Source organism: Sturnus vulgaris, chromosome 3 (assembly GCF_052056855.1).
Source record: "Sturnus vulgaris isolate bStuVul1 chromosome 3, bStuVul1.hap1, whole genome shotgun sequence".
Lineage (NCBI taxonomy): Eukaryota > Metazoa > Chordata > Aves > Passeriformes > Sturnidae > Sturnus > Sturnus vulgaris.
Window position 1 is genome coordinate 90,346,479 of NC_142245.1, and position 12,979 is coordinate 90,359,457.

At 36.0% G+C, this 12,979-nt stretch overlaps 1 protein-coding gene across 1 annotated transcript in view; it reads right to left on the minus strand.

Moving 5' to 3' along the window:
- PRIM2 (DNA primase subunit 2) overlaps window positions 1-12,979 on the minus strand; it is an 89,016-nt gene that overhangs the window by 35,622 nt on the left and 40,415 nt on the right. The window contains exon 7 of the mRNA XM_014892784.2: window positions 92-159. Within this exon, the coding sequence (XP_014748270.1) occupies window positions 92-159 (68 nt within the window). The remainder of the gene's footprint in view (window positions 1-91; window positions 160-12,979) is intronic.

Genomic DNA, 12,979 nt, shown 5'->3' on the forward strand with positions numbered 1-12,979 from the left:
GTCTGTATAAGACCTGTACATAAGGCATTCTACCAAAATAATCACTTTAATCTGTATTAAGGAATATACTCATGATTTCACTTTATACTACCTGAGATGATTAAGCAGAGGTTGAAGTCTCTCATCAGACTGTATGGAAGGTAGTGATCGTGCTGTCAGCTGGAAGAAAAAAGCAGCACAATTAATAAAATATTAGCTAAAAAAAATGATAGCACAAGGCAGTAATTATGTCACATGTCACACTGTGTTGTTACAACTTTATACGACATTGGGGAAGACATAATTTCTCCTATTAAAAATAACTAAGTAAAGCCTTCCAGAATCTGAAGCTAGCAGAAATATTTACAAGTTAACGAAGAGTGAAAAATCATTTTTCTAAAATTACAATGCTATTAGAATTAAATAGCAAGACATCATTGAAAGTGATATATGTTTTTCCAAACATATTTGAACTAGAAGTCATATTGTGCCTAGACAGCCTTCTACCAATGCAAATATAATCCATGAAGCCATATTATATACAATTTACATTTGTATAAAAGCAATTTCCATAGTATTTAGCCCTATGTGACTTTATATAACATATCTTTGTGTACAGTTGTTTTTTTAAATGGGCATAACCTGTTTTGCAATTTGATTGTTCTTTTTTCTTCTAACTCATACAACTAGTTAAAACATTCAATTTTTTCTGCAAAAATAAACCTAGCAATCTATAGATCAAAAAATACATGTCACACTATTGTAGAATATTAGTTAATTGGTGTATTAACTAAAACAACTGGAAAAATATATGTATTAAATCTGCTTAGTATCGGTATATAAGGTGGCTACCTTCACCTATAAAAGCTACAAGCTTTGGATAACGCTGATGTACATCTAACATAAAATATTGAATATAAACATGCATTTCATGATTCTGTGGCTGCCAAGTAAGGCTGCATTTTGAAAACTACCTTTGAACAAATTAGAAATTTCAAGATATTTCACACTGTATAAATAAGCATCAAATTCTTAAGTATTTTACAGGTAACTCAAAAATAACATGCAGTATTAATTAATTAGTATACATACTAATTAAAAATATGTAATTCCTGAAAGACCAGCCATTCATTGCATCCACTTCACAACTTTTACTGCTAGGCAGAAGTCAGGCTGGGATAAAATTTGAAACTTGCACCTCAAGCTCACAAGTTTCTTTCAAGTGAAAAAAAACAACTCATTTTCCTACCACTGAGTTTTAAAGGTCAATATATGTATTGTTCTATATTCACATCCCCTATAAAATAACCCTCTAATTTTTTTTTTAAACACAACCAGAAAATCTGAAATTATTTCTGAAAAGAACTTGGGAAGCCTTCTAAACACCAGTCAAAGTTATCAGAACAAAGACTGAACCACCTGAAACACCATATGATTCTTTCTCCATTATTAATTTAAGAGATAGAGGAAACAGCATTTGTGTGCACACTCAAATACATATGTATAATTTTACATACGACAAACATACTGTATTTTCCTCTATGTAGTACTTGAAATATTGCATTTAATCAGGATGCAAACAGACCACATGCATTTATGACAGGATGTTTATGGTAGTCTGACTGGACAATGATGTAAGAAATAAAAAGAAAAAGTAACATTCCAAACCTGAAAAGGTATCAACATTATTAGCAAGTTGTATATACAATAAGCTACATTTCTGTGTAAGCACTATCAACTAACAGAAACACTGGTTTAAAACTAATTTAGGAGACTTGTAGTAATTGAGGAAGAACCAATACCTTGGGATCTTTAACCAAGATTTTTCTTGACGCTGCAATGAAAGAAAATGGAAGGGGTGGCTACACTTGGCAGTTTCAGGATCCACCATGAAAGGGCAAAAGACCAATCCCTCGAAGTCAAAGGAGAATCCACATGGCCAACACTTCTCTGAATCTGCAAATCTTAGGAGCAAAATGACTCCCCATTTTCCTCTATTATATTGCCTGGACAAGATCATGTTCTCTACAGACCATAATGCTGTGAAAATAAGATCTTTTCAAATCTTAGAACAAAAACTTTGTCCAGTAATTTCAAATGTTTATTTTCAGGAAGATGTGGGATCCTCATGACACTGCTCTTTTCTAAGAGTAAGGATAGCTTGCCTTAAACATAGTCGAGGAGACCTCACCAAAATATTTGAACAACTTTAATTGAAACAACACATTTTCCTTCAGCTTAGCTGGATTACAAAAGAAAAAAAAATTTAAAAAAGGTAACATTTTGAAGTATAAAGTTTCTTCTTAAAACGTTATGTTCTTATTAATAGAGCCACATTGTAAATAAAAGCAGCTTTTACAAAGGTCATGGTAAATAATTGCTAGTGTTTTTTAAAAGCTAAGAATTTAAGTTTTTCATCAGCATTTTTCTAAAAGATGATCCCTATTACACATTCCAATTGAGATTCTGAACACTTTTTCCAACCACTAGGAAATGAAATTTAGATAAATTCCTGCAAGCACAGCCTTGCTTTCACCTCTGTGTGATACTCAGCATAAAGATCATCATACCAGAGAAAAAAAAAGCAAAAACATGACATACTATAATCATGTTGAAGCAGTTTAATTTACAGAGAACATGAAACACTGCTGACTTAAGATAATTCAAGTCCCAAAGCCTGGATGATCAGAGGAGGGGGCAGAGTGAGCTGCAGACAGGTACATGCAGAGGCATCTCAGAGCTAAACTGAGATGGTGACCTTACAACCTCAAGTTCAGCAATAGGGCTGAGGGGCCATTTCTCCAAAGTTGGCATCGCTCAAGACCTGGCTGGGCATCAGTCTGTTGCTGGTAAGCACTGCTTGTGTGTTTTTTTGTTTAGGTTTTCTTTTTCTCTTAATGAACTGTTTTTACCTCAATCCAGTCGTGTTAGTGGTCACAAGACTGAAGAGATCAGTGTCTGCCCCTCCACTTCCCCTTATGAGGATGCAGAAGGCTGCAGTGAGGTCTCCCCTCAGTCTCCTCTAGGCTGAACAGACCAAGTGACCCCAGCTATTCCTCGTATGGCTTCTCCTCAAGGCCCTTCCCCATCCTTGGACTCTAACAGTTTAATGTTTTTCTTATACTGTGGCACCCAGAACTGCCCCCAGCACTGGAGGTGAGGCTGCCCCAGCTCAGGGCAGAGCAGGACAATCCCTCCCTTGCCTGGCTGTGATGCTGTGCCTGATGCCCCCAGGACAGGGTTGGCTCTCCTGGCTGCCAGGACACTGCTGACTCAAATTTGACTTGCCATCATCCAGGACCCCCAAATCCCATTCCACAGCACTGCTCTCCAGCCTCTCATTATTCCTCACTCTATGCACACAACCAGGGTTGCACCATGGCAGGTGCAGAATCTGGCACTTTCCCTTGTTAAACTTCATAGGATTGGTGACTGCCCAGCCCTCTAATTTGTCAAGGTCTCTCTGCAGGCCTGCACCCAACTTACTGCCTGACCTATCTGTGCCCAACAAATGCACTACAGTCCATTTGTTCCCATTAAATGCATCACCCAGTTCAGTATGAGCCTGCACAGTAGTGATGTGTAAGAGGGAAAGAAGGTAAAAGCTTCTTTCCATAAAAAATGGAAACAAAGATATGAGTAAAATATGACATCATAGAAGTACCTGCAGCAGTAACTCATCTAAAGGAATGGTATACAATTTGAAGTTATCTTTTGTGGAATTAAATAAAATTACTCTTTATTCAACTAATCCAACACTAGCTATTCAGGTCTTTCTCTTGAACTTTTTGAAACAGAGGCTGCCTTTAGTGATAGCTATTTAACATTAATAGGCACTACACTTGTTCCAACAAACTCATTAATACTAGACAAACTTTATTCAAAGACCTGTTTGGCCAGCATTTTTAGATGTTTTCTAAATGTTAACAATCTAACAGAATATCAAATTTTATGTAACCACTTTTTTTTTTATTGACAGTACTGTAGCCATGCCATATGTGAGAGTCAGAATAACAGATCCCAGCTTTCCCCCTTCACCAGGAACAACTGAGAAACAAGAGAGGACAGTAAGATGCTTTCTGTGAAAGTTTTTACCTTAATTCCAGATTTTTTTCCTTAACCCTAGTTTATCCAGATTAGCTATCCTGGAGTATACATTTGAGCAAAAGAAAAAGCAATCTTCAGGAGATGCTACAAAAGCCTTTGGGAAGCTTTTCTCTCCTCATTGCCATTTTAAGATATGGAACAGGTTAAAAATTATGCTGTAGAAACATTTTGGTTCTACTCACTTAAAGACTGCATCACAATATTCACTATATTGTTCTACATACACTACACACATCTCAGAGTACTCTTTACATATTTATAGAATCAACATAGAATCATAGGATGGTTTGGGTTGGAAGGGGCCTTAAAGCTCATCTCGTTCCAAACCCTCTGCCATGGGCAGTGACACCTTCCACTAGAGCAGAGCCTGGTCTTGAATATGAATTGGACAAATATCCAGCAAGATTACGATAAAGAGCAGGCCTTTAAGTCTCACTTCCACTTACACAGAGTCCAATTATAAGGCCATGCTTTTATATAAAAAGGGAAACTCTACCATACAACGATATTTCAAATACAAATCATCCACATAAAACCTCCTTCCCACTGCAATCTGCCTTCAGAGTTTTCATGTACATTTTATTCTAGAATTCAGTCTAAATAGAGGAAGTAATAGTCACAAAAGACCTCTTAATGCATTTCTCTCTGATCAGAAGCATTGCTGATGAATAGAAGCTCTAAAACTTTAAAAAACTTCATTTTCAACAAAATCTGAATTTTAGCTGGCTCTTCTCTAGAATATAGTATTAAAGGATATGCATTCTCCAGTAAGGCATTTGAATGCACCAGACATCAAAAAACTTTCTTTGGATTAAATTTCCGACACAATGTCTAGTAAGGTTTTGTATTTGTGAAAAGTTTTAATATTACTTTGGTTTGCCTTTATTTATTTTTTTAAAGATATTTCAGAATGATATTACCTGGTTTGTATGATTTTGCACTAAGAAGTCATGAGATGCAGATATTGCCAGAACCCAAGAATTCAAGATAATTATGCTCTAGACAAATACATTCAACATCCAACTAAGCTGCAGGCTGTCTCATAACAACAAAAACGGATTGATTTTGAAACATCAGCTATGGTGTTAATGTTGTTACAAAATGTCACAATGCAAATGCTATGCAGCTGGGGAACCTGGAATAAGAGAGCAGTGTTTGCATGCCAGTATGCTGCTGTACCTAGACAGTTGACATTTTAACACTGATCAATTTTCTTCTGAAAAAAGTTGGGGTTTAACCTTTCACAGCATCTTACAAATCTCAAGCACTGTACAATATTAGTTAGTAATTTTTGCCAAGGCTTCTTCAGCTATTAGAAGTTATTTCAGCAGCACTTACACTGAAATATGCTCAATAAAAACTACACCAAACAATGTTACATCTATTCCACAACACACAACCTATATAACAGTAAATAACATTCTTCAAAACTAACAAAATTATGCAAAAAAATGCTTTCAACATTATTAGACTTTTTTTAATGTGTCAGTATAATTTAATACATAAAGCATTTAGATTATTTCCATCTAGTACCACCAAATTTATGGAAGAAAGGAAATAAATAACACAGACTAGCATTACTGGGCTTCTAGTAAAATGTAACAATTCTGACATTTCTAAAGCACAGGAAAAAATTTCCATCTTGAATCTCTAGTGGATGATATAAGTGTCAATATAAGGCCGAACTTGGTTTTGTGGATTTGCTTTGGTTTTGTTTCTTAATTACATAAAACTCCTCACCAACTCCTCTCTCTCTCTCTCTCACATCCCCCCTTCACAGTAACACAAGTCAGTCAAAACAAAATCATACAGAACACAAATTGGCCTTTTATGCTTACAGAAAGCAAACCAAAGGCAGCAACGAACTTATTTTAAAAACAAATAAACAAACAAAAATTAAAGTAATATCATTAACACTGTCATTTCCTTTTGGGACACTAAGAGGCAGAGCACAATAGTTAACAATGTTACTTAGATGCTATATCTAAAAATTTAAAACCTATATACAAGTATAATAAAATATAAATTAGGTTGTAAAGTATATATTTTAAATTGTAAATATTACATATATAATGTCTCCTTTACATTTTGCCCGTTAATTCAAGCTGCCAAAGGACAAATGTTCTATAAGAGAAGAAACAAATTAGGAGCTGTGAAAAGTGTCCTTGCTAGCATGTCCTAGATATTTACCTAATACTTTAAGAACTCTGAAGAACCCAAACTCCACTAATTTCAACTCAGCATTTGTCAAATGCACTCAGAATAATAATTAATGTTTTCCTAAGGCACTTGCTTCTGAAAGTAATTGATTTCTTTTTCCATTTGGAAATGTCTAGGCTTTCATATTCACACTGTTATATAAATAACACCTGGATTGGAGTTTCATACTTAGTCTTTAAAGCAAAATTTTTCAATAATTAAACCTTGTTTAATTGCTAAGAAAATTGTTGCTGGGTTTTGCAGCATTATTACTTGTGCATATAATCATTTCACTTGCATTTGAGGATGACAGCATGTAAATGAATTCATCTCATACTTTTTGCATACTAAAACAAAGCTGAAGTTGACAGTTATGAAGACGCTCATTATTTATTTTCCCCCCAAAACAAGTTATTGATTCCATCTTTCTTACAACAGTGTATAGTATCTTTCAGGTTTTATTTATATGCAGATTGAAGAAGACATTTAAGAAGCTACCTTTGTCAGCAAAATACAAACCTTCTGCTAAATAATACTGCTTCCAATAGTTGTGAAGGTTCTGCAGTGATTTTATCAACTGTTTCACCACTGATTGGGCCTTTACAGAGAGCTTTCTCAACTTTTAATTTAGTCCTCAGTCCTTTTTTTTGTATCAACTTTCAGATACCTAGTTATTTTTAAACCAAATAAACAGCTTACTGGAACACACCTTGGAAAATGAAACCGTTTCTTTTTTTCACTATGAACTTCTGATTCATGCAAACAGGTCTTCATCTCTTCATTACTGCTTACTATTCTTTGGCTGCATGCAGATCTTTTGTTTCTTCTTTTGGCATTATTTATGAACAGTTCTGTTGCTTTTCCAGTCTTTCTCCCAATTTCACAGACTAAATGGTGATTCCAGTACTCCAAAATAACCTGGAATGTGTTCCCCACTTCAACTATACAATGATGTTTCAATTAACTTGCATCCATGGAGCATTACTGAAGTGGGAGAGAGTAATTCACTGATTTCCCCAAGCTCTTAATGTTATGATTTTAAAGTCTCACATACATACACCCTGCCCCTGGTATGCCATTAATGTGAAGGAAATTAAGAAAGCAAAAATCTCTTCATAAAATCTCTTATTGGTAGAAGCTACTAGCCAGTATCACACAAGAAGCAATTGGTTAGAACGCATGAAAGATTATTATTTAAAGACCTTCAAAGTCACTGTCACAAACCATGGTAGGTGTTTCCCATCACAAACTTCATCAGTCTAGCACTGTGTTCCAAAACTGCTTTAAGAACAACCACACTAGCAAAAGTTCTCCAATGCTGAAGACTATATAGTCAAAAACAGAAGAAACAACTCTCTATATACCCATCCAATACACTTGATTAAAAGCTCATTTTCCATAGTTATCATTACTACTACAGGGCTTCATCAATGTAGGCCTTCATAAAAACCTTCAGGTAAAAATTGTTATGTATTTTATCTTTACAAATGCTACTAATAAAGCTCTATGCACTACAGGAAATAAATGTCTGCTACTGTATAAAAATCAGTTACTATAAATCAGTTTTATTACAGAACTTCAGAGGAGATATTTAGATTTTATTAGTAACTGGATTTTACTACTGGGGATCGATTATCTGTCCAAGTTTTAGGCTCCCCTCTGTAAGAGAGATGGACATACCAGAGAAAGACCACAAAGGTCACAAAGTTGAAGGGACTGGAGCATCTGCTATGAGGAAAGACTGGGAGAGTTGGAACTGCTCAGCATGGAGGAAGGAAGGCTCTGGATGCTTCTACCAATGCATATAAAACCTGAAGGGAGGGTGCAAAGAGGACAGAGCCAGGCTCTTTCCATGGGTGTCCAGTGACAGGACCAGATGAAATGTGGACAACAAACTGAAACACAGGAGATCCCATCTGAGCATCAAGAAACACTGCCTGTATTATGTATTGTGTATTTGGTTTTCAACAACTGTGGTTCACAATGTGGCCGAGGTTTGAATGTACCTGTGAGGATCATCTGGTCCAACTCCTCAGATCGAGCAGGGTCATCTAGAGCTGTTTGACCAGGACTGTCCAGGCAGGGTTTGAATATCTCCAAGAATGGAGACTCTGCAATCTCCCTGGGTAACCTGCTGAAAACTAAATACATAATACAGCACCAAATATTTCTGAACTACTAAGCCTTCCTGTTTTGGATATAAGAACTTCTATTCCCTAAGCAGCCTCAGAAGTCCACATTTTCATCTGCATTGTAGGGAAATTTTAAAAATTTTAAAAATTTCCTAACACATTCTAACAAGACTGTCAAGTCCTTTTCCAGGAGGATGAAACGAAGGGATTTTTTTGGAAAAAAAGAGATCATTTTACTCTTAGATTTCCTTTGAGGAAAAATTATTAACAAAAGATCTTAAAATCACTTGTTCTTAAAGAACTAGGATTACCTACTGAAGTTGACACTTATCAAGGCTGTGCTCTTATTCAGTCCTTAAACAATAAGACAGAGACACTAACATCTAAGGAAAAAGCATACTCTTGCAAAACATTTTTCTGTGTTTAATGAGCTTCTCAAATCTCTGTACATTTGCTTTTTTTTCCCTTGACAAATACACTGTGCAATTTCAAGTAAGTTTAAATAATCCTTAGGAATTCCATACCTGATCTTCAGTAATAAATAACATAGAAAAGATTTTATTACAATGGCCTGCATTTCAAAACTCAGAAAGCAACATTTGAATTTCAACTGTTTTATTCTCTCAATATGTGCTACTGCCTGAAAACAATTGTTTTGTTGCTAAAACTTAGGAAAATGTCCATCTTTTAAAAGTAAAAAGGTATTTGGAAAACTTTTGCTCATTTTTGCATATTTTACAATATTGACTATCTTTTATTAAGAAGCAAAATCAAATCTTATCAGCCTTTGGTAGAGTTTTAAGCCCCAGTTTCCCATATATTCAAGTACCAGTGATTACATTCTTATCTTTACTGAGTAGAGCTAAAAACATGACAGACACTCAAATTTCATACAGCTAAAACCTAGCATTAATCTGAGCCTACTTATCATCATTTTCCAACATTTTACTTCATCTCAATTCTGAACTGCCAGTAACAGCAATGACACTTCTCAGACATTAGTAAGAGTTCATGGTTAAGTATTTTCTTTCCAAAACAGAAAAGGACACTTGTGTCAAGGAAAACTACTAGCAACTCCAACAACATGCAATGGTCTAATCTTCTTTTTTAATCGTTATTTGCATTTATAATTATTACAAATATTTTACTTCTCAATAAACAAATACACTCTGATATAAGAACACTTCCTACAGGAGTAAATTTCACAAAAGAAAACCAAGCCTTAAAAAAGCAACTTATTTATAAAACATAAATATTGCTGCTTTACAACTTAACTGTGGAAGTGGGACCTCCATTTGACCCTTATGAAGGCCTGTGGCTCAGTGCCTTTCAGAGCAGAAGTGCACACAACAAGCTGCTAAAGTGAAGCTGAAGCTGGTGGCTTCAATCCCTAGGGATGTTCTCCTTTCCAGCCCCTGACCCCAGCCAGGCTGACCATGTACTCCTCATACACACACACTGTGCAGACACTGCTGGCCACCTCAAGGACTACACACACACAAAAACAGGCACCAAAAGACTATGAAGTCCAGCAACCAAAAGCACAGGATTGAAAGATATAAGCTGTTTGAGGCCAGATGAATGTACAAAGGAAAACCAACCCAAATAAATACTAAATCAGGTACTGAAAGTGCATTTCAGAAGATAAGGTAAGCTACTTTACAGTAATGCCTTCAAATACAGGAAGTACTAAAAATGAATTTTATAAAGAATGTACTCTCCAAATATTAGTCTTTGAACATATCTGGTATCCATTTTCCGAAGCAAGAACACCATATTATTAAGCAAAACTTGTTACCAAATATCCTTTGCATTCTTGTACCATTCTAACATTCTTCAAACCACAGCTTATGATCCATTGGGAGCCATGAAAATATACGATGGTGCTGGCCAAGTGTCTGGCAACAGACCACAGAAGTTTGGTTTCTCCTAAGTTCCAGCAGTTCAGCACCCTCAGGGCGGAGAAATAGAGGATGTAATTACTACTGGCAGAGGATCAGAGGCTGTAATCAGTAGTTCAAGTATTTATATTAGCCAAGGAACTCTTGCTGCTAGCATCAAATCTGTTTCACCATGGCTGCTGAGTAATTATAAAGCCCTAAAGGATCTCTAAGCTGCTCACAATTACTTGCTGCAAGCTCTCATAACAGAAAATAACCCATGTAGAGAAAGCATACATAAAGTACATAAAACGCCACTTTCTACATAGTTCAGCAAAGCCATTGTTAAATATAGTACAAAAACAATAAGGTCTATACACAATTAGAAGTTAGCAGATCCAAATACATATCACATCAGTCATCATCTGTGTAGTTTATCAACATAGCTACAGCAAATAAAAATTTAAAAATCACTTACCAATGAGAGTCAGCTTACTAATTCTTTTGCAGATTGGGCTTGGCATAACCCTTGGACACGAAAATGGCTCCAAAACCCTTGCTAAAGTGACACTTTTTTAATATAAACCCATTATTTCTTGAAACAAGAAATCACTTGTTCACAAGTCCTACTCAGCATACTTCCTACAGCACTCAGCATATCACATCATCCTTATGACCATAAAAACATAGATTCCAAACCTCCACATTCTTGAATTTTGCTGTTTACAACATCTTCTCTAATGGATACTGAAAATCATGTGAAAGCCCATTGTCCATTTTGTATAAGAAAATTAGCTTCTTTTCACACAACTTGTGACTTTAGCACAACTAAGCCTGTACAGAATACTCAAGCAGGAGAAAAATTAACTGGGACAGTAAGGTTACCAAGGTTGGAAAAAATCATATTGTTTTCACCTATGTTCAAGAGATAATGGAAGGAAAAAAAAGGAAAAAGAAAAAGCAGAAAACAATTCCCACAAAATGCCAGAGCAATCAGTCACTCCTCAGCCTATATACAACATTGCTTTAGAAAGCAAAGTTAAATGAGAAATTATTTGTCTAAAATATTATCTCTTTTCTTTAAGGTCAATTCACTAAGTCAAAACAGAAGAACACATACAACAAAACATCCTTATTTTCCTTTGTTCAACCTTTCTGTCCCTAATGCCTTCAAGAAGTGACAACTCTATATTGTCCAAGTGTGCTTGGAAGTGTCACTCAGAAAATAAGAATTTGACTACGTTTGTCCAGCTCTAGCTCTTTAGATGATATCAGTATACTGGTAAAATGAGGAAAGCACAGATGACTGGTATAAGCTTGCCCAAAAAACAACATCTGCCTCGTTCTAATGGTTTAGGTACGGGCAGGACAAAAACAATAAGAATGGATGAGCTCATAAGAGCTTTGTATTCCTACACTTGGGCCAAAATGCAAAACAATGACAGCACCTCAGGTAACAACAGCAGGTAGGCTTTAGATATACAGAAGGTCATAGAGACAACAGCATCAAGGAGGCCACTGACAGCTTATCCAAGTGCCTAAATTACAATGCAACAAATAAAAAAATAATAGCAATGAATAGGAGGAGGTGACTCACCCATGAACATTCAACAGTGCAAGAGGCCGAGCCCAAGAGGGAACCATAACATATGGAAGCCAAGCCATCAGCCAAGACCTGACCCTTGCTGGGAGTGCCCTGGTCAGTCCATGGTACCAGCCACAGCTTGGCAAGAGATTTGCTTGATGTAACTCTCTTTTCTTCAAAGAATGTGAAAGCTGGTCATGGAACCATTTGGTCAGTAGATCTTGGCTAAAGTCCAAACTCCCACCCAGCCATTCACATTCTTCCCCTCCTCAACTGGAAGGTGGGAGAACACAGATCTACAAGTCCATGATTACTCATCAATTGTCATTATGGGCAAAACAGACTCAACCTGGGGAAAAGCTCATGTATTGATAATAAAAATAGATTTAGGTGGTGAGAAAGTCAAAACACCAAAGCACAACCTTGCTGTGACCCTCCTTCCCAGGCTCAGTTCCACTCCTGTATTCCCAATTTCATTACCCAGCCCTATCAAGTGGTATAGGGTAAAAGGAAAATGAAGAGAGTAAATCAAAACCAGTGCGCAGTATTTTAAGAGACCGCAATGTTCTTAACCTTACGCTCTAAAAGACATATTAAATTGTCCTGCAGGTTTTTCAATTGTATTTTTTGTTTTTAATTAGCCAATTAATTAATCTTTTACTATATTTTTCAATGAAATAATCTATATATAAACAAAATGAACAGAAAACTTACGAACAGTGAAGCAGAATTAAAGACGACTGGCTCTTTTGTAACATCTAGCAAGAGGTTGTTATCTGCCAAGTAAGGCCAAATACCCTTTATTTTCAGAAAGTGCCACTTCAGCTCTGTCTCTGACATCCACTGCCACTTCAGTTGTTCTTCACTGAATGTCCTATCTATAAAGTACTCCAGATGAAGAAGACAATGTCTACATGGACTATATGATTTTGTTTGCCTGAGACAGTATGAAGCTTGGATAAAGACAAGGATCACAATTTTCACCAAACTAGTCCCCCCTGCACTTGAGCTGACAATTACTAAAGCACTTTTCAACTGTGTCAAGCTACCATAAGCCAGATCAATATTTTTCAAGAATATCACCACTATGGAAATAC